Below are 20502 nucleotides of genomic sequence, written 5' to 3'. Positions count from 1 at the left end.
TTTTATGAGTGTGCAATCAATAAGATATTAAGCAAAATTTAAAGGATTAGGGCAAAGCTTCCCTCTGTGAGCACAACCCATCTGGGAACAGGGGGAGGTGCTGTCTCTCCAACATGTGGTAGATCTTTCCTGACTAAACCACTGCTGAACTGGGGCAGGAAAACAGCACAAACCAAAGACAAGTGTTTTTAAGGACTTCACTTCCATCAATACAGAACATACAGTAACAAAACAACATCTGGCTGGGCTTCAGGAATATTTTTCCTGTGGGTTTTTATTGGCATGCCTCACTTTCTTTCCTTTTTGGCTTTTTTTTTTCCAAAACAGTGATGTCTCTTTTCCTGCAAAATTTTAAAATAAAGCCCAAACAAAGTACAAATCTCTGCATTCCTGGGCCTTCAAGATAAACCATCCTCTTTTTTTTTTTCTTTGGCCTGGATACATGTTTCCACTTGAGAACGGAACCTGACTGGAATGAAACAGGAGCCAAGCAAAGTGTCATCAGACCTCAGGCTGCACAAACTGCCCAGGAAAAGCCAATTCTGCACTGTGAAATGGCAGGGTGAGGGTGCTGCTCTCTCCGCATACCAAGGAAGGCCTCCATGCCATTTTGGATCCTTCAGAACAAATTTCCTCTCCATGGAAGACCAAAACCCAAACCTGCACTCACCAGCATGATGCCGGAGACCATCACCAACCCCCAAAACTAACTAAATAAATATCAACACCACGTCCCCAGTGTGCCCAGCTGCAGAAAAAGACTGCTCCAGCAATGTTTTTACAGTCCCTAAAGATGGAGAAAGAAACTCACCACTTCTTTGATTTCAACCTCGGGGCCGGGTTGCGGGGGATGAGGAACAGGGCTCTCATGGGATGCATGTCACACAGAGCTGCAATTTGTAAAGAGAGGCATTAAATACAGCACACACATCCAATGGGAGATCCAACTGGGAGATCTGAGCTTCCTCTGAGCCTGACAGACCCTCGTGGCAGGATGAGAGCAGCAACAACCCCCCAGAGACACCCTCAGCCTTGGGGCTCAGGTGAGTGCTGATGTCCCCAACTCAGGGCTCTGAGTTCAGGGTCTGATGTCCCCATCCCAGGGCTGTGAGTTCAGGGTGTGATGTCCCCATCCCAGGGCTGTGAGTTCAGGGTCTGGTGTCCCCAACCAAGGGCTCTGAGTGTCCCCAGAACTGCCAGGGTCACTGCAGGGGCTGGCTGGGGACATCTCTGCTCCTGCAGCTCCAGGTCCTCAGCACCTGCCTGGTATTGACATCAGTGGGCCAGAGCATGGGACAGCCACACCACATGGCACAATCCCGTGCTTTATTTACTTCCATTTTCCAGCAAGGACAGCCTGAGGACAACACTGAAACCGTGGCAGTGTGGCCTGTGCAGCTGCACCCAGGTGAACCCAGTGTGTCACTATCAGTGCCACACCAGCTCTGAGGTGTTTTACTGCTTCCAGTTCTCCATCCCTTCTTCATCTGTGTTTTATTTGAGAAAACCACGTCCCAGAGTGCCCCAGGGTGAATCAGGTGTCACACAGGTGCCTTTGCTCCCTGCCCACCCTGCCCCTGGGCCATGCTGCCCTGGCAGCTTTGTCCCCATGGGTGCTCTGTGAGCTCCACCTCAGCAATGCCAGGGAAATCCTTGGGGTGATGTTCCTTGCACAAAGCTGAGCTCTGGCTGGTGCTCAGCAAAGCCTTTAGAACCCAGGGGTAAAGAAGAGAGCCATGACTACTCACGGGGAGCACCTTCGGCCATCTCGATGGCTGTTATCCCCAGAGACCACAGGTCACTCTGTGGAAGAAAGCAGAGGGACATTGCCAGTGCAAGGAGGAATGCACACATTTATTTACCCTTTCCCAAGCTTTGCTCAGCCCTGAGTCTCCAGAAGGATCAGAACAGAGACAATGCACCTATTTGGGAAACTCTGATTTCATGCCTCTAACACTCCTCCTTCCATCCTCTCCCTTGCCAGCAGGACCACCCAAATGCCCAGCTCCCTGCCCTCCAGTGCTCCTCCCCACCACACCATCACTCCTGAGCTGTGGCTGCACCCCCAGCCCTGGCAATGAGCCCCAGGGATGGATTGGCTCTCCTGGCAGTGCAGGAGGCAGAGGCTGGATGTGCCCAGTGAGAGAAAATGAGCACAACCCATCTGCTGGACTGGGAACACGACTCAGACCAGTGCTGCTGCTTCCACCTAGGCTGGAAGGGATGGGCTCTGCCTTCTACCCTTCCTCTTGTACATCCAGCTCTCCCTTGCCCTGCTTTCTGCCATGTCCCTGCAGTCCCACTTCACTTTTCTCCTCTCCACTTTAAGAGCTGCTCTTTCTAAACTGCCTCAAGCCTCTAAACCCACCATTTAGTGAGTAAACCCCAGACAGGTTGTTTTTCCCAGTACAGAATCCCAAAAGCCCAGCCAGAGCTAGAGAGAGCTCCAGGAGCCACAATCACCTTTTCACATACAGCCTCCAGGAAAGGCAACTTGGATTTCCAATTTCAGGGCACTTTTCCTCATTTTTAGCTCAAGTTCTCCCTCAACAAATGCTGTCCTTGCTACACATCTTTGCACCTGCTTAAAAATTCTCTCTCAAATCTTATTTTCAGTCCTTTCACAGCACAGTCTCATCCATTCTTTGTTTCTGGTCAGCTGGGATTTCTGCTGCATACTTAATTATCACAGTCTTTCCACATGATTCAGCACACATGACCCCTTCCCTCTGGGTTGCCACTGAACTCCTTCCAAATTCCTAATGTGTCTTTCCATACTGAGGTGCCCAGTGTTATATGCAAGATGCCAAGTGATCTTAAAGCTGGAGGAACACAGAGAGGGATTATCATCTCTCTAAGTCTCCCAGAGAAAGCAGAAAGCTCAGCGGGAAGCACACATTTTATAATGATCTGGAATTCAGGATTTTTTTTTTAATGTTTTTTTATTTTTAAGACTGAAAAGCCTTTCAGTCCATCCAGCAAAGGGATGCTGTGCTAATGTATTTGCATTGCCTTGACTTGGGAAGGGAAGCAGGCTCCCTTCTCCTCCTCCTTTTGATTCTAAGCTTATTGACAAGACATCTCTAAAGAAAAAAGGAAGACTGGCTGGGGAAAAAAACAACAAATAACCTCAACAACGGCAGGGGGGGTTCTATTTGTTCTTTTTTAAAGTGGTTTATTTATGTGAGGAGGTATTTACTGCCTCCTTCCATAGATTACACAGCCATCTCTTTCTGGCTAAGAAAACAGTGAGATCAGAGGCTTTTTGTCCAAGAGATTAAGCCTGTGAGGATTGCTTTTCTCACCCTACAAATCTCATTTTTTTGCATTCAGTATTTTAAGCCAGTCAGCCAAACCTGAGAGCAATCTGATTTGCATCCCTTTTAAAAGAAATAATTATAATTTACATGCTCCCCACCCTACTTCAAAGCAGGAGCATCAGGTGCAAGGCTGTGATCCGGGGTATGGACTAATGTCCAGTGGCTCCCACACCACCAGGAGCTCTGAAAGCACCCTGCAAGGAGCGTGTCAGCAGCAATCAGCTCCTGTTCCACACCCCCAGCCACGGGAAAATGGCCAGAGCCAACTTCAGAGGCTCGCTGTGAGCATCTGATCCTCGGGGACAATAGAGGGATTCTGCTCCTGCAGCCTGTGCAGCAGCCCATGGCATATTAAGTGCCCCAGTTATTCTGGCAGGAGGAAAATCCTCAGGGATTTCAGAGGGTAGAAGTAGCCTATGAAGATATCAGTCCTTTTAAAAAGAAATAATAACAAAAAGCTGTGATTAATGAGAGCACTGCACAGGCAGCTGTTGGTGGAGAAGTGAGAGCAGCCAGTGCAGGGCGCAGCCCTGTCATGAAGCACTGCCCTCAGAAGAGCTGAGGAAATGCTTGTTGTAATTGGTTAATCAAAGAGTAATAAGTAATTGGAGATTAAACTATTTCTACATGTCCCCATCATTAACAACTTCTGTAACCCAGAGTCTGAACTCAGACTGGAGAGCTGCTCTCTGGAAAAGCCTCAGTTCAAAAGTTGACTGATGCACTTAAATGGCTGCAAGAGCAAAACACCATTTGGCTTCTTTAAAATCATTCATTTCTCAAAAATTTCTCTGAATAATCAGTAATTGCAGCCAAAATTGTATCACAATGGTGGGCTGTGGCTCTGCTACACTGGAGTGTTCTACTTTTAGAAAGCAGCTCACACCAGAGGGTCTCAAAGTCCTTTTTAAACATCACCTTGTGAAGTGACCTCTCAGCAGGCACATGAACAGAAGTACAGCAAGCTTCACATGTGCCTGAGCTTCCCCCCAGGGTTCATGTGGCAATGCCCTGCCCTCCTCTCTAGACACATTCAGTGGACCTTAGGAGGTTTGGAGCTGGAAATTCAAGTTCTGGACACTGCAAAAAACCACGGGACAAAAATCCAAGAGATATTTCTACAGATGTGTGGCCAGAAACTTGTAGTAAGGCAGAAACAGGATAAACTAGAATAGATAAACTATAATAAGCCCTCCCTGCTTTAAACATCAGACCTCACTGTAGTTTGAATGGGCAGGTGGGACTCCTAACCTTCCTGTGGATCTGCTGCATGGCACAGGGCTCTGTGCCACATTATAACTCAGCAGCGATGTTGTGCTGCCACTGATCCAAAAATAAACTTCAAACAGGCTGGAGAGACATGTGAAAAGTAGGTCAGCCCCCTAAACGTCTGATTGTGTGGCAGCCTTCACATCTCCCTGTGAATATCAGCCTGCAGGCCAGAGGATGTGATTTTACCCTTTCTAAACCTGACCTGACTCCTCTCCAGAGTAAATAGAGCAAATACAGCTTGTTTGACTGGAGTATTTGAATACACAGCACCAAAAAGCAGGGTAGCAGGTAGGAAGCCTGAGTCTGACACTTTCTCCACACAGGGAAAGACTCCTCACAGTAAATTTGGATACGTGAGCAGCACAACCAAGATTCAGGTTGGACCTGAACTGGCATCCCAAAATCCCACAGCCAGAAAGCAAGAGGAGCCTGTGCTGCCTGCCAATGTGTTGTTCAGTGCTGCAATGATTCCCTGAGCAGGGAGAGGCTGGTTTAGGTACCTTGAAGTCGTAGGTGGCATCGGGGTTCTCGTCGCAGGCAATGACCTCGGGGGCCATCCAGTAAGGCGTGCCAATGAAGGTGTTCCTCCTGCCCACAGTCCTGTCCAGCTGGGCACTGACACCAAAATCCACTGCAGCAGGGACACAGCAGGGCATGGCAAGGTCAGAGACAAACCTGAGCAATGCTCTGCTCCATGTAAAACATTGTGCTCATTCAGAACAGCTCTGCACAGCCAGGAAAGGGGGACGTGGCTGAAGACATTCCTGTTTGATCTCTGCTGGCATCAACAGAGGTCAGCCAAGGACAAACCTCATCATCTGATGTCCAGGTTTTGTACAAAACCCTATGCCTTCTCCTCCTTGCCAGGAGGCAATGAAAAGAAATCACAGCTCCTCATACTAACGAGAAACAGGGTTAGCTACATGAATAAGCAGCAGCCTTTGTTCTGTGCTTGCTCATTTGAATTGAAGCCTGCCAAATACTGGTGGAAGCCTCATTTTTCTACCTAAATTCTTGCTGCAAATGGCAGAAATGCAAAAGACTTAAGGAGCTAAGGACCAAGGACAAAGGCCCATGAGAAATGTCAAGCAGAGAGCTGCAAAATGAAGCAAAAAATGATGAAATCAAACCAATGAGAGAAAACTCTATGGTCCACTAACTGCACTTTGCACAACACAATAGCTAGAGATTTGCCCTGGAGAATTTCCCCTTGGAGAGGAATCCTCACCAGCATAAAGCCCAACGGGCTGGTGGTGCCATCTGTTAAGCCAGGGGTTTATTCTGCTGTAGAGGGAGAGAGGAGGCATGGGAAAACCAGACTTGCACCACACCTGACCAGTGTAAGGGATCTTCCATCACCAACATAAATTAATTGTGCAAAGACAGCCTCAATAACAGCAATATTGGACAAGTGAGGATGTGAGCACATCATCTCCAGTGCTCTGCTGCCTTCCATATGATCTCCACACCAATGCCTGTTCCTCTCCAGGATGACTAACAGTGCACAAAATTCAGAGTAGTTCTTGCAAATTCAACCCCTCCATCAGGTTAGCTTGAAAAAGGAGTCTGGATTATGTCATGCTAAACTGAAAATGGATTATTCTCCAGGACACTGCTATTCAGCTGTGGGGGAACAGCCCTGACAACATCTGGCAGTGATCACTGGGCAATTTTCAATCCAGGGCATGAAAAATTGGTGTTGGTTGCTTAACCTGCAGCTGGTGGCAGAGCTGTCTGAGCAGAAACACCACTGCAGGTGCATCTCTGCAAGCAGAACCTGGCCATCAACCCTGGCAGTGTGAGGCACAGCACTTGGTCAACACCCAAGGTCATGCATCAAAGCCAACATAACAAAGCCCAGAGAGAAGCTCTTGGTACCCATCCTCTTTCTTCAGGTCATGTACAAGCCATTTTGGCTGCTTCTCCCCAGCCAGCCCACCTGCAGTTTCCAGGAGCTCTAACCCACTCTTACCTAGTTTCACTTCTGCATTTTCTGTCAGCAACACATTCTGTCCCTTGATGTCTCGGTGAATTACTTTGTGCTGGTGTAGATGACTCAAGCCCTGGAGAATTCAGAGAAAGGTTAGAGGAACCCAAGTTCAAAGTATGTTATTTTCTGACATTCCTCCTCAACCAATTATGCTCCAGAAATGAAAGGTTCACAGTTGGAGTTAAGCACTTGAGAATGCTTTTGTTTATCACATGCTCCAAACACTGTCCCATGTCCCATGCTGGGAGGACAGGCCTGGCGAGGAGCCTGCCCATTCTGAGGGGTTTTAACCCAATCTTTCCCATTCCAGCAGGAACCTGTATTAACCCAAATTCTTCTATCACTCCAGACATGATTTCCTCCATGTGTTCCCTTGCCTCAGGGAGCCATTTCTGTGGCAGAAATGATAGAATGGGTTTGTCCCCCTTTTCCATTTCCATCATCCAGAAACTGAAGAAAACAATTTTCTTGTTATATCAGTCCAATAAAATGGATTTCAGTACACTGAGAAATTTGTATTAAAAAAGCTACCATGCAAATACAAACATTATAACTTGCACATATCCCTAATGGAGATATAGCTCAAGTGAAAAGCCTGTCTCAAAGGCTAAAGGTAAACTAGCTTTGCTGTTGTGCTGGTTTATTAGCTCAATAATTTCTTTTTGCAACCCACATTCTTATTTCATTCATTTATTATTTCAGTTTTAAAGCAAAATCCACCCAGATTGCCAGCTTAGGAAAAATATGGATTAGTTCAAAAACTAATTTTGCACTAGGTTTGCATTTCACATTAAACATTCATATTTGAGGAAGAAAAGGATTTCAGCTATCGTTTCTGGTAGTTATTAGTAATTTTATGCTCGTTACCTTGGGAAAACTGTGGAACAGATTATATCTGTAGAGGAGTCCTTTTTAAAGCCATATTATACTTCATTACAGGCACCTTTCAGCATTTGAGGCAAAACAAAAATTCCACAGGATTTCAATAAATCCTTTAACAACGTGGGATTGAGCCTCGTGTCAGAATCCCAACTGTCCATCACTGTCTGAACCAAGGCTGAGCCACGTTCTGCAGGGCGAAGCTGGGAGCCTTTCCTCACCCCACACCCCACAGAGGTCACCCACCACCACCCCAATGTGTGGCCAAAATGCAGTAGGTGACACCCAATGCTGGCCTTGGGACATGAGTCAGAGGCTGGCTTTTGACTCACTGCCAGGACTATTTTAAGGAGCAGGCTCATGGAGCTCATACACTAAAAATAACCCCATGTAACTGTGCCCTCCTGGCACTGAAAGCAGTGTCCATGCAAAAGTTGATGAGTTACAGCACCAGCACCTCCTGCACATCACTCTGGTGTGGGCAGTGGCATTCAGGGTCAATGCAGAAATGCTGTATCACCTCTGGACACCCATGGCAGCCTCAGTGTCAGGCACATCCATTTGGAGTGGTCATTCTGCCTCATTTTCATTCATAGAATCAAACAATTGTTCAAGTTGGAAAACCTTTAAGACCACAGAGTCCAACCATAACCCTGAGAGCTGCCAAGGCCACAACAAAACCATGTCCCTAAGTGGCACAGCCACTCTTTTAAATCCCCCCAGGGATGGGGATCCATCCTTCCCTGGACAGCCTGTTCCAGTGCTTAACAACCTCTCTGATGAATAAATTTTTCCTAAATCTCCCCTAGTGTGACTTGAGGCCTTTTCCTCTCATCCTATCACTTGATAGCTCTTGTGCAGATTTCCTTCACATGCCAAATATTCCTGATTTCTCTTGAACAAATCTTTGGCTCGCAGAGCAATAGATTTTAATGTAGGGCAACCATTACAACCCCATCCTCTAAGCTCAGCAATGCAAAATGCAGCAAAGTCTTTGCTGAAGCTGCCAGCTCCCAGTACATGAAACTCTGGCATGGCCCATTTTAAGACATCTCAGTCAAACATTTATACTGTGAGTATAAAAGCTGCAGCATCCTCATTAAAATCAGACATGTGGATTTAATAAAACATAGGATGCTTTTTCATCATGAAGATTCTTCTTTCCACAGACTTTATTAGCCCTCACCTTTCAGTTAAACTAAAAACATAATTCAAACGTAAATAAATCTTTGCCCTTTAAATACTAAGAGGAGATTATATTTTTGTTGAAGGAAAAAGAGGGTTAAAATTCAGGCAACTAACAGAGCTAAAGGGCATTAAGCAGGGCTTATTTATTATGCATCATACAGGCACATGAATCATTCACGCCTGCTGGCAGCGCAGAGGCTCCAGCCCATGGCAGCACAGCATCCACGAAATCTGCGGAGCCAAAGGCTTCCTGTGTCCCCTGAGCCCTCAACTGCCACCTTCCCAACAACACCCAGCTGCCCCTGGACACGTACCCGCAGAATCTCTCTGCAGATGTAGGCAATCCACTCCTCCTTCAAGGTGTTCCCCTTGGTGTTCTTGATGAGGTCGGTGACGGAGCCCGCGCCGCAGAACTCCATCACCAGCTGCCAGAGGGAACAGGAATGGCATTAATGACATAAATGTTGTGCAGTGACACCAGCAGCAGCATCCTGACACTGGCACTGCTTCTGTGGGGACCCCATGGTGCTAACAGAGCCATTGGAACATCATCCAGGACCTATCAGCTTGTAATTTGGGGTTTGTTCGAAAATAAAACAGTAAAAGGCTTGAGAGGCTTGTGGCCCTCCAGAAGATTGGGAGCATGAAACAGGAATCAGTCCAATGCTGAAAATCAGTGGAGGAGATCAGAATCTCAAACCCTACCCCTACATGCCCTACTTTGTACTTCTGATCAATGTTTAGTATCAACAGCAATAAAACAAAACTCTGCCTCTTGCATGCAAGTTCTTCAAACCTGAAAATACAAAGGCACCGAGGCAGATATTTGAAAGCTTCCTATGATTTAGGAACCAGGTGTACTTTTCAATTTTTATTTTTCATTTGACCAGACAAACTTTGGTTGTGACCATGTCGTTGAGCAGGAAACCTCCTTTGAGGGGATGGTTACCAAGCAGTGTCAGACTTCCCAGGAGAGAGCTGCTGTCCCCCTGCTCAGGCTGGTTCCAGCATGACTGGCCACCGCCACTTGTACCACTTCCAAAGTTTCATAATATCAAATATAGAAATGTAATGATCTAACCCTGCCCAAACTTAATCTTGTCATTGAACGACTGTGAAATAAACATTACAAAAATAGCACGGGATGTGAGTCTGCCTCCCTGGGATTTCGCAGACCCCAGGGTGTGCAGGAGCCATCAGCGTGCTCCAGAAAGTGAGCACAGCCCCTGTGTGCAGCAAGCCTCCTCCAAGGCCTGGGCAAGTCCTTCCTCTCACATGTGAAATCATGTTTTCCAATTAGATCTGCTTCCTACTTGAGGACATTCCCTTGCCAGATTCTTCAATGTGCATGTTTCAAGTTTCTTATCACATGAGGCTTACATGGCATTTAACGTTCTCCAAGCAAGTGACATCATGATTAAAAGCACAGGCCAAGAAGAGAATTAAAACAGCAGAAGGGTTACTCCTGACCAAATTGCACAAATGCAGTGATTTAGGACTATCATAAATTATAATGATCATAAAATCCAGACACAGGACTGCCATAAACCTTCAGGCTAAATAAAACACTTGAGCAGACTATACCTTACTTGGCTTTGACCAAGGACAGATAAGCACCAGAGAGGGAGAAGAACAATCAAGTTACTACCACAATATCAATTTATGAACACTAGGGGTATGTTTAGGCTGGAAACCAACAGTCTTACAGGAGAAAAATTAAAATGAGCATAAGTTCTTGCTGATTTTAGGGCAGAGCTTAATACACTCAGAAAAGGCTTCAAAGGGCACTTAGATACTAAAATACTTTCTCACAAATCTCATAGCTCTGGGTGAGTGCTTTGCCCTCACACACCTGCATCATTACCAATTTTCTTAAGGGATGACGCCATAATGGAGTAAGACAATAAACTGAAAACGCACATTGAATTTATATTAACCATAATTAAAACTATCATCAAGATGGGCTAAAGGTAAGATCATCTTCTGAAATTTAATTTGCAAGGACATTTATTGAAGAAGTATTTTTAAATACAGTTCATTTAGCATTTACTTAGCTCTTCATACCAGAGTGACAGCAAACTTCATAAGCAAGGCAAATTCAGAAGCTGCAGCTGTAAATCTCTGTGTCCTGCTGTCTCATGAATTTTTTGTTTAAAGAGCCTTTTCTGTTTTCAAATCAACCACTACTTTCCTCAGTTTGGGAATGGCAAGACCTCTGTTCCAATCACTGCTGTGTATTACCTGGAAAAGCTCAAACCTGAGCATCTCCAGAACACCAACCCCAATTGATCCTGCAGTGAACTGCTCCATCTTGTCCAGAGGAACTCCCCAAATTAAATATTTTACTACACAGGACAAATCCTCCTGTGCTCCTATGCCTCAGCTCAGGAACAATTTGACTTCTTTGAAGTTATAGAAAACAAGCACACAACACCCGCAGGCTAAATGCTGCTGGAAATCAATCCTTCTGCTGTGTGTGTACGCAGGACCTGGGTGCAGCATGGTCCCATGAGCCCAGGCCACTCAAATTCCTCATCCCACCCCTCAGCCTGGCTCCCATGCAAAGGAGTCCCTCATGCCCCACACTGTGGCACCTGAGGCAGGGATGGAGCATTAAAAACACAGAGACCTTCCCTTGGGGGATCAGCAGAAAAGCTGATGCCCCTTTCAGAAACAGAAATAGCAATCAAACTGGTGTTTAGCAGCAACTAAAATATTCAGCAGTGAGACAAGGCCAGGTTTTCATTGTTTCTGTTGGTGCTGGGGTGGGAGCAGGGGGCCAGCACTGCTCTGCTCTCTCCAACTGCAGCATCCAAAGTGCTCTCACACAAATTCCTCAATAAATGACTTGCCTGCATCTCCCTGGATGTCAAGCCCAGCCAAACAAGCCATGCCCCTTGAGGAGGCAGCTGACACCAGGGATCCTGAGCAGGCTGATGTCTTTGGGTTAGGGATGGCAGCAAATGGAGCTGCGCTCACAGTCCCGCAGTGTTTACAGCACTGACATTGCTCTAAAGAGCAGTGAGAGTTAAATAGTGCTGGATTACTCTGCCAGACAGCAGAAGAAATCTGCTCTGGTAACCCTGAGCTCTCGCTCAGGGGCCAGAGGAGCAGCCCTGATCCTCTCACACTCCCCCGGGACTGCAGAGCTTGGAGACACTAAAGAGAGATACAGCTCAACCGAAAACTGACCCCTCTCAAATGCTTCATGATCTAATTTCTGTCATGCAAAGAATCAGCAACTGCCCAAAAATATTTTTCAGGGTATATAAACATATTAAGAGCAATCCTGCTCAGAGCTGCACAGGTGTAACCCAGTGCTTTGACAGCTCTGGCTCGATTTTCAACAGAGCCTTGCTGCCCCCATTTCTGCTCTGCAGATCCCTCGTGTGACTCTGTTCACATCACCCTAAAGCAGTTCAGTGGGCCCCTAGAGCTCAACAGGGTGAAAAAACACATTGCAAGCACACAATCCCAGCCCTGAGCACTGCACAGCTGCAGCAGTGCCACCCTGCCCCAGGGGCTGCTCCCACATCACCCCCACTCCTTTCTCCCCCACACTGGCCCAGATTATCTGCTGCAGAGGACACCCCAGAGGCCACCCCACCACGTGGCTATCTGGCAGCCTGCCTATTAGCAATTTGTCCCCCTTGGTGACAGATGCAGCTGCGGGCAGGGTTGCCATGGCAGCCCATCCATCGGAGCGAGCGCTGGCCCTGGGGACCGTGTGGGCTCTGCCCTGCCCTGCCCTGGGTGGGCTCTGGGTTGTGCCAGCCTTTGCTCAGCCCCCACACTCTGCACAGCCCCTGGGCCTGCTCTGTCCATGGCCTCAGTGCACAGGGGACAGCAAGGGCAGGTGACAAGTGTCCAGCTGAGTGGCACCTCCACAACCCTGCACAGGGGCACAGGGTATGGGGGCACAGTGCCTGCAGCTTCCAGCAGTGCTCAGGGAAGGAGTCCTTTGGGATGAGGTCACCTGCCCCATCCAGCTGTAAAATGAAGGCTAAATTCACTTCTAAATTAAGGCTTCATCTCCCACCATTGAAAAATCACCCACCCCAAAATATCTCAACAACCTCTCTGGGTTATGCACAGCCTGGTATCTCATAGCTTAGATCTGAGAAGAGCAACGGGAATTTATTGAGTTTAACTCTGAGGAGCAGCAGTTAACTGATTATCTGGATCCTCACATCCCTGGGAACTTCCCCAGTTTCTGCAGGCCTCCCTCACCCTGTTCCCTTGCACCAGAGCAGGACCCCCTCACCTCAGTCAGAGATACACAAACCCTCCTGAAAACCCACAGCACCCCAGAACGCAACACATTATCCAACACAAGAATAAACCTACCTCATATTTTTAAATTTCTTTTTAAATGTTCCATAAAGGTTGTCCCTATGACTTTTGCTTCCATTTTTTTTTTGCCTAACACAGCATATTTGTGATGCATCTGCTATAACACCCTCTGCACAGCTCCCTAATTTCTGGAAACAGGGTTGTTCAGTGAGCTTGAGCTCATCTTTCAGGGCAAGTGGCTGCTGTGGAATGGAGCAGCAGCACTGACAATACCTCATGTCGGAAGCCTGCCACGTTTCTGAGAGATTTTAATCTCCACTGAAAGAGTTCCCTATTTTTTATTTCCGTATCAGCCTCCCGAGTGTCGATAAAAAGAATTACTTGGGCATTATCAGAAACCGTTTTATTCCAACAAAGAGCCAATGAAAAATAAACAAGCCTTTATCTGTGAGGCAAAGACTGATAGAGTTCACAGGAGCCCTAATTCAATCAGATCCTGAAAGAACAGCTATTTAACACAGTGGCACCTGCACACCTCTCCTCCAGGGCTGGGGAGCTTTCCCAGGAATGCCTCCACCATTCCAACACTGGGCACAGACTTAAAAACCCCCTCACATGGGTAGGGCAGAATTTACTGGATTTACAACTCTGTGAGGAAATAAAGACTTTTTCAACCACAGGACAACATCCAGGACCTTGTGCTGGTAACTCCAATGCAGCCTTCTCTCCAAGAGACCTCCAAGGAAAGCAGGGTCTTACACTGCTGCTCTGATGGCCAGAGGCACTGCAGGCTGCTGCTCCAGAGACTGCAACCAGCACAGCCAAGCTCAGAACACAGCACAACAACTTTAATTTTACAGCAACGACCAGAGCCCTGACTCGTGGTGCCACTGCCCTGCCCTGAGCACCAGCTGCTGCTGTGGGAGTGGGCTCTGATGCTGTGTCTCCCCCCAGGGATAGAGCAGATTCAAACTCCATCCTCCCTGCGCTGGGAATGCTGAATTAATAACTAAGAAGGCCCTGACAAGGGAAGCAGCAGGAGGAGGCAACGGAGGATTTGTGGAGATGCAGAGCAGCTCGGTGCCCTTCAGCAACATCAGCATCTCCACCAAAGTGGCTGAGCAGCCACAGATGCCCCTGACCTCCCCTCACTGTCCCCTCCTCTTTATCTGCCTGCACAGGCTCCATGAAATGTGAATTACAAGAGGCAACACCAAGAGCTGGCAGGAATCACCCTCAGCCTCCATCTTCCCAGAGATGTTCCCAGCTCCCTCCAGCTGCCAGAAGATGGAATGATTTCCAACTGACTATTGTAATAAAGATACTGCTAATGACACTTCAGAATAAAAATGGGTTTACAATCAGCCTGCAAAGATTTGATGGCAAAATGGAGATGTGTTTTGCAGTGCAGCAAGAGCCTGATCAAAGCCATGGCTTTGAAGAAGATGAATGCAAAATAAGGGGTTCTGTGTAAGCTGGGTGCTGGTAAGAGGACAATTCAGAGTAAAAAATCTCTATTAAATCCCAGTTATTTTAAAGAAAAGAAAGCAACTTACCCAGAGCTGATCATCCATTCCTGGTGGGTTCTTTTTAATAAAAGCACCATAATACGTAGCAATATTTCGGTGATGAGAATATTTCTTCAGCATGTTAATTTCTTGTTTGATCTCTTCCTCTTCATCCTGGGATGAGGTGAAAAGAAAGACAAAACCAGAGGCATTAGGAGACTGCACTTCACAGGGTCTGAGCTGTCTTTGCACATGGGTGAACTTCCAAGCACCCCATTCCTGACTGACCTCCCAGGTTTTTTTTTTGCACCATTTTTTACAGCCACTTTGCAGCAATCCTGGGAGCCTGAGAGCTGCTCTGGAGACTCATGTTGCTGTGAGGCTCACCCATACCTGTGTTACCCCAGTGATGCATTAACACACCCTCACAGACACACCAGAGGTGTTTTTCTACAAACCACTGCATGGCAGAAGGGCTCCTGTGCTCCCAGCTCTCTGGCACATCACTCCTGAAGATCTCTGGAGACACCAGGAGTTGCTGGTGGTGGGGTGGCACCACATGGGGAGCAGGCAGGAGCTGCCTGCCCACAAACTCCATCAGGATAACTCAGTCCTGGTGACGAGCACCATCCCAAACTGTCCCCAACTCCTCTCTGTCCCACCTGCAAAGTGGCTTTAGCTGAAGCAGCAGAGGCAGAGGAGCCACACCAACACCTGTTCTGATGTCCCACCTCTTTGTTCTCACACCCACCAAAGGTGTCCTGGTTTTATTTTAAGCTGACTGAATTCCAGCCCCCTGTATTTCCACAGGAAGCACTCAGCACCTTGATGTCAGCCAGCTTTGGTATAAAGGACCAGAAGGGCTGCTTGTTCTTTATTCTCCTTTATCCCCCTGTGTCCCTCACCTGCCTGTCCTGACCTCAGTTTTACAAATGGGCAAAGGACAAGGACTCAGAGAGCAGCAGAGCTGCAGGAGCAGCTTTTCCTGAGGAGCAGTGCCCCCCTGACCAGGTGTCACCTAACACAGACAGAAACAAATCTTTCTTCCATAAATACCATCCAGGGAACAAGAGTGAAGGTGGGTGAAGACAGGAGGAACAAGTAGGAGAAATATCTGGATGAAGCTTGCATAAACAACATCCAGTTTTATTTTTGGTAAGAACACGGAGGGTATAAGCACTAAAGAGGAGGAGGAACAGGCTCAAACATTACAAAGGAAACCAGGGGACTATTCTGGAAGAATCTTCATCACCTCTCTTCAAGCAGTCAACACAACTTTGCTTCTTTTCGTTTGCCCAGGAAACCAGGGCATATAACATGAAGGTTATCAAAGACTATCCTATTAATTGAGGCCCTTTCCAACAACAACTAAAAAGCAGCTGGATGCCCAAAAGTGCTGGGAGCAAGGAGCAGCACTCAGCACAAAATCCCTCCAGCTCTGAGCACCCATCCAGCTTTTCATTCATCCCTCCATTCATGCCTGGCTCTCTAGGAAAAAATGGAGGCAAACCAGAGGGACACTTGGTCTGAAGTTTTATTTTGACTCCATCTTCAAGCTGAAGAACTCAAAATGGATGGAAAAAGTCCCCAAAGCATAAGAACTGTGGATGGCACCTGGGGACATGTCTGCATGGCCTGGCTCAGGGGCTCCAGCCCAAACTCCTGCTCCAAGCAAGACTACTGAGAACGATCATCCTCAACAAATCCAGAGAGGTAGGGATGGAAATGGAATCATCACAGCAAGCTGCTGCAACTACTCCAATCCCAAACCCAACAACAGCCACAGGCCAGGCTCTGATGCCTCGCTTTGCCTCCATCAGCTGATTCTGTGACATCCACTGCTGGATGTGGGTCATGCAGCACACAGCAGGACTAGACCTGGAAAAGGAATCTGAACCTAAATTCAGAGAGAGCAGCTGCCCAAACTGATGAAGTGCTGCAATTTGAGGACCTCTATTCTGCAATCTTCCCAAACAGATAATAAGTAAGAGCAGAGATGAGTTAAAGCATCACTGTCAGGAGCCTGTTGGGGTTTAGCACGAAGCACATGGCCAGGATGAAATGGTGTTTGGGAGCTCACTGAACACAGAATCATCAGGTTTGGGGGCTGGAAGAGACCTTAAAGATCACCTAGTTAAACCCCCCCAAATGGGCAATGACACCTTCCACCAGACCAGGTTGCTCCTTTTCTCCAATATTTTTCCTTGGAAGCATTTTAAAACAACTGAATTAAGGGTGGATTCAAATCTAAGCTTGTGTTTGGCCTCAGAGTAATATTTTGATTCATCAGGCTTCATCCCATGGGAATTTGACTGCTATTTATGCCATGGGTTTATGCTTGGTGAGTTTGCCTATTCCCTTGGAGCCTGCTTCCCACGAGAACAAGATAAATGGCACTTGTACATACTACAAGTAAACAGGAACAAATCTCATTCACATTTACAGACTGATTTCCACACACCATTTCACCTGTTAACACCAAAAATAACCTGGATCAAGGTCCCATAGATATTAATACCACACCACAACATCTAAGGTATTTCAAAACAGATTCCCAAGGCCAGCTGACTGATTTCACAGAGAGTAATTTCTGCATGTGCTGAGCTCCTGAAAGCTACTAAAACATGAACTCAAAAATTCAGGTGGGTAGATTGTGATCTAGTCCTAATTTTGAAATGTGTTATTCCAGTCAAAAAAAAAAAAAAAAAAAAAAAAAAGACAAAACACAACAAAACACATTCTTACTCCCAAGCCTGGCATTGTTTCCAATGCAGGAACTTTGGCAGGGATAGTACTGTACTTAGGAAAAAAATACTCAAGAAAAAGCATCTTCATGTCATGCTCCAAAATATATCTCTGTTTTTAAATAAGTTTTTCTTTTGTGGCAACTGGGAAATGGTGAAAGCATCCCTTCCCCATAATTTTGTTATTAATTTATTGATTTGTAAATTCTCGGTTCTCGATCTGACACAAGTTTCAAAAGAGCCACCTTTGAGACCAGGGTGGTGTGGGTTTTTTCCTCTTTATCAGTAGGATGCACAGGAATTATTCAACTTGCCTCGTGAAGTTATTCATTACAATAATTGCAACATATTTTTGGTGAACAAAAGCTCTTCACTGATAATCATGGATGCAGAGAAACAGAAAGGAGATATGAATACACAATCCTGTTGCTACTTTTGACAAAGTCATGTACAATAGGACAAGAGGGAATGGCTTCAAATGGCAGGGGGCAGGGTTAAATGGGATATTGGGAAAAAGTTCTTCCCTGTGAGGGTCCTGAGGCCCTGGCACAGGGTGCCCAGAGAAGCTGTGACTGCTCCATACCTGGAAGTGTCCAAGGCCAGGTTGGATGGGGCTTGGAGCAGTTTGGGACAATGGAAGGTGTCCCATGGCAGGGACTGGAACTGGATGATCTTTAAGGTCCCTTCCAACCCAAATAATTCTATGATTTTCTCCAGAATTTAGTAGGGTATTTGAAAGAGCCACTGCTAGAACTGGATGCTGCTTTGCTTCAGCATGAAGTACTTAATTTCCAAAACTCTTCCAGATGTATTTTTTTCCTCACATATTTATTAAAACTAAAACCTCTTAATGGCACGTATCCTATTAAGACAAAGGCAATTTACATCCCAGGAAACATCAGTCTTCCACCCACCCCCACACATTGTCACACCCCATCCCCTTTCCCCTCTTATCTGTAATTTAGGGATGCAGGAGGAGGAGGAGGAGGATACATTACCCCGGTGACGTCCATAACCTTAATAGCAGCAAGCTGGCCTGTTTTAACATGACGACCCTGCAAAAGAAAGGGGAGAAATTTGTTTGGTTTTGCTCAGTGACAATGTTTTCCTCGCAGTGAACAATATCCTTAAACAATCTCCTCGCCCTGGCAGCATCCATGCATTATTTGTTACTTTTTCAAGAGCATCTTCACAGCAGCCATGATGAGAAAGCAATTCCCTCCCCTTCCTCCTGCCACTACAATTAATTAGTACAGGGCCTTCAGTGCTGTATTTTCCTGGCAAACAAGTGCTGGAAATACCCTTTAATGCTCAGCCATGCACAAAAAACCAGCTTGGGGCCTCTGCTGAGCACAGAGCATGACTCTGCTGGAAATGGGCTACTGGAGCTGAGATGCTGGGAATGGGCTGGCTGGGGTACCCACACTGCCTTCAGCCCACCTGGGTCCCACCCCAGCTCCCTGGGACCACACCAGGGACCCCTGCCCTGCAGGGCACCATATTCACTCTGCCCAGTAATTTATTTCTTTTCAGAAAGACTTGGTGAGCAGGCTAGAGAGGTTTTAACAGTTTTCAGCCACTGAAAAAAGCAGCAAATCAGTGCAATGAACTGTTTGTTGCACAGTGCTCGACTACATTAATCCTAATGGGAAAATGCCTGGGAGAGATGGTGAAAATATAAAAGAGCTCCAACTATTTATGAGGCCTTAAAACCAACACAACTGCTATATCAAGCAAGGCAATCCCCAGCCTTTCCTCCTTTCCTGAGAAACTGATCACCCAACATCACATCCAAATTGCTCGTATCAAATCATTCCCACCCCCAGCTGCAGGACAGGTGCTCTGCTTCTAAACCAGGCAGCCTGAGGAAAAGATGTTTTTCCTCCAGGAAAGCTGATTCTCACAGGAGGCAAAGGGAAGCATCCCTATTTCCCATTTTACATGCCTATTTACTGCGGAGCTGCCCAAGGCCCCATCTTGTGAGATATGGTGTGAAAGACACAGAGGCAATGGCAGCTCCTGCCCTGTCCTTTGTGTCTTAATTGATAACTAACACACCAAGGACAGAACCAGCAGCAGAAGCAAAGAGGGATCAAGCTACAGAATGGCAGAAATAGGGAAAAACAGAAGCTTTTCCTGAATTGGAGGCTCCTCCTGCCCCCACAGCAGTGTGTGTGTTGATGAGTTGGGGTTTGTGTCAGGTCTCCCAGCCCTCCTGCAGACTGGAGATGGTCTTTCACACCACCTCAGCTCAGGAACCCTGAATTACCAGACATGGGAACCTCTCCCTGGTCCCTGAGGTCTCCAGGCACGGCGCTGGGAAGCAAACCCACGCGCCGGCTGTGGAGCAAGGCAGCATCATCCTCTCCAAATTTATGACTTCACCAGGAAGCCAATTCACCCACCAGGGCTCCTCACTCGTTTATTAACACAATTTATACGTCCTGAGCAAGCCCATGTTCTAGCAGCAGAAAAAGAGCTTCACTTTAAAGAGTGTGCAACATAAAAAGTAATGAAAGCAAGTGCAGCCCAGCAGCCCCAGGCTGTGGCTGAAGCATCCCCTGGATGTGGCTGTGGGGAAGGAGGGGCACATTGCTAGACACCATCTATTTAGACAGCATGATCTGCAGAAACAAATCCTCCTCTTCCTAAATTCGTCCTTGTTGGCTTGCCCAGGAAGTCCCCATAAGTACTGACACTTTAATTAAAGCCCACAGAGCACCAGCAGCGTAAACACTTGGACCATGGCATGCCCCATCTCCCATGAGCTGGAGGAGGAGGAGGGGGAAGCAAGCTGGGGCATTTCAAACCATGGGTTTAGGACTTACACTTGCCTTCATGTGATGCACCACCACCTCATTTTGTATTTTAAGGAAATGCCCCAGCTTAGCTGTGGTGAAGTGCTCCTGCTTCCCTCAGTACCAGCCAAGGGGAAAAGATCCCTGTGTGCCCACAGCATCCTTCTCCCAGGAATCTGCTGCCTCCTTGCACACCTCCCAGACATTTACAGACAATGGTAAGAACTTAATATCGTGTAAACATTTACCAAAACAAAATAAACCACTTGGAAACATATGTTAATGTAAGCCATGAGGGGCACTTAGTCACGCAAAAATCAGGCGGAGTAGAACCAGTAAGTGCTCACCCTGGGATATTGTAGCAAAGGTTTGCTTTTTCTATAGTTTGTTCACAATAATGGATTGCAGAGCTTCACCCTGGCAGATGAAGCCATCCAGGGAAAACAGGCAACTCCTCAGCAGTCAACCATTCCCTTTAATTCAACCTACTGCTCAGCACTGAGCCTTGCT

At 46.9% G+C, this 20502-nt stretch overlaps 1 protein-coding gene across 5 annotated transcripts in view; it reads right to left on the bottom strand.

The window, feature by feature from the left end:
* Window positions 1-20502, bottom strand: part of TNIK (TRAF2 and NCK interacting kinase) — a 147191-nt gene that overhangs the window by 53551 nt on the left and 73138 nt on the right. For all 5 annotated transcript variants that reach the window (XM_064721580.1, XM_064721581.1, XM_064721585.1 and 2 more), the window contains exons 3-9: window positions 18193-18249; window positions 14499-14624; window positions 8964-9074; window positions 6565-6655; window positions 5093-5223; window positions 1749-1803; window positions 812-890 (exon numbers count right to left, since the gene is read on the bottom strand). In XM_064721580.1, the coding sequence (XP_064577650.1) occupies window positions 812-890; window positions 1749-1803; window positions 5093-5223; window positions 6565-6655; window positions 8964-9074; window positions 14499-14624; window positions 18193-18249 (650 nt within the window). The remainder of the gene's footprint in view (window positions 1-811; window positions 891-1748; window positions 1804-5092; window positions 5224-6564; window positions 6656-8963; window positions 9075-14498; window positions 14625-18192; window positions 18250-20502) is intronic.

The sequence above is a fragment of the Zonotrichia leucophrys genome, chromosome 9, assembly GCF_028769735.1.
Source record: "Zonotrichia leucophrys gambelii isolate GWCS_2022_RI chromosome 9, RI_Zleu_2.0, whole genome shotgun sequence".
In the NCBI taxonomy this organism is placed as follows: domain Eukaryota; kingdom Metazoa; phylum Chordata; class Aves; order Passeriformes; family Passerellidae; genus Zonotrichia; species Zonotrichia leucophrys.
This window is presented reverse-complemented; position numbering and strand designations above follow the sequence as displayed.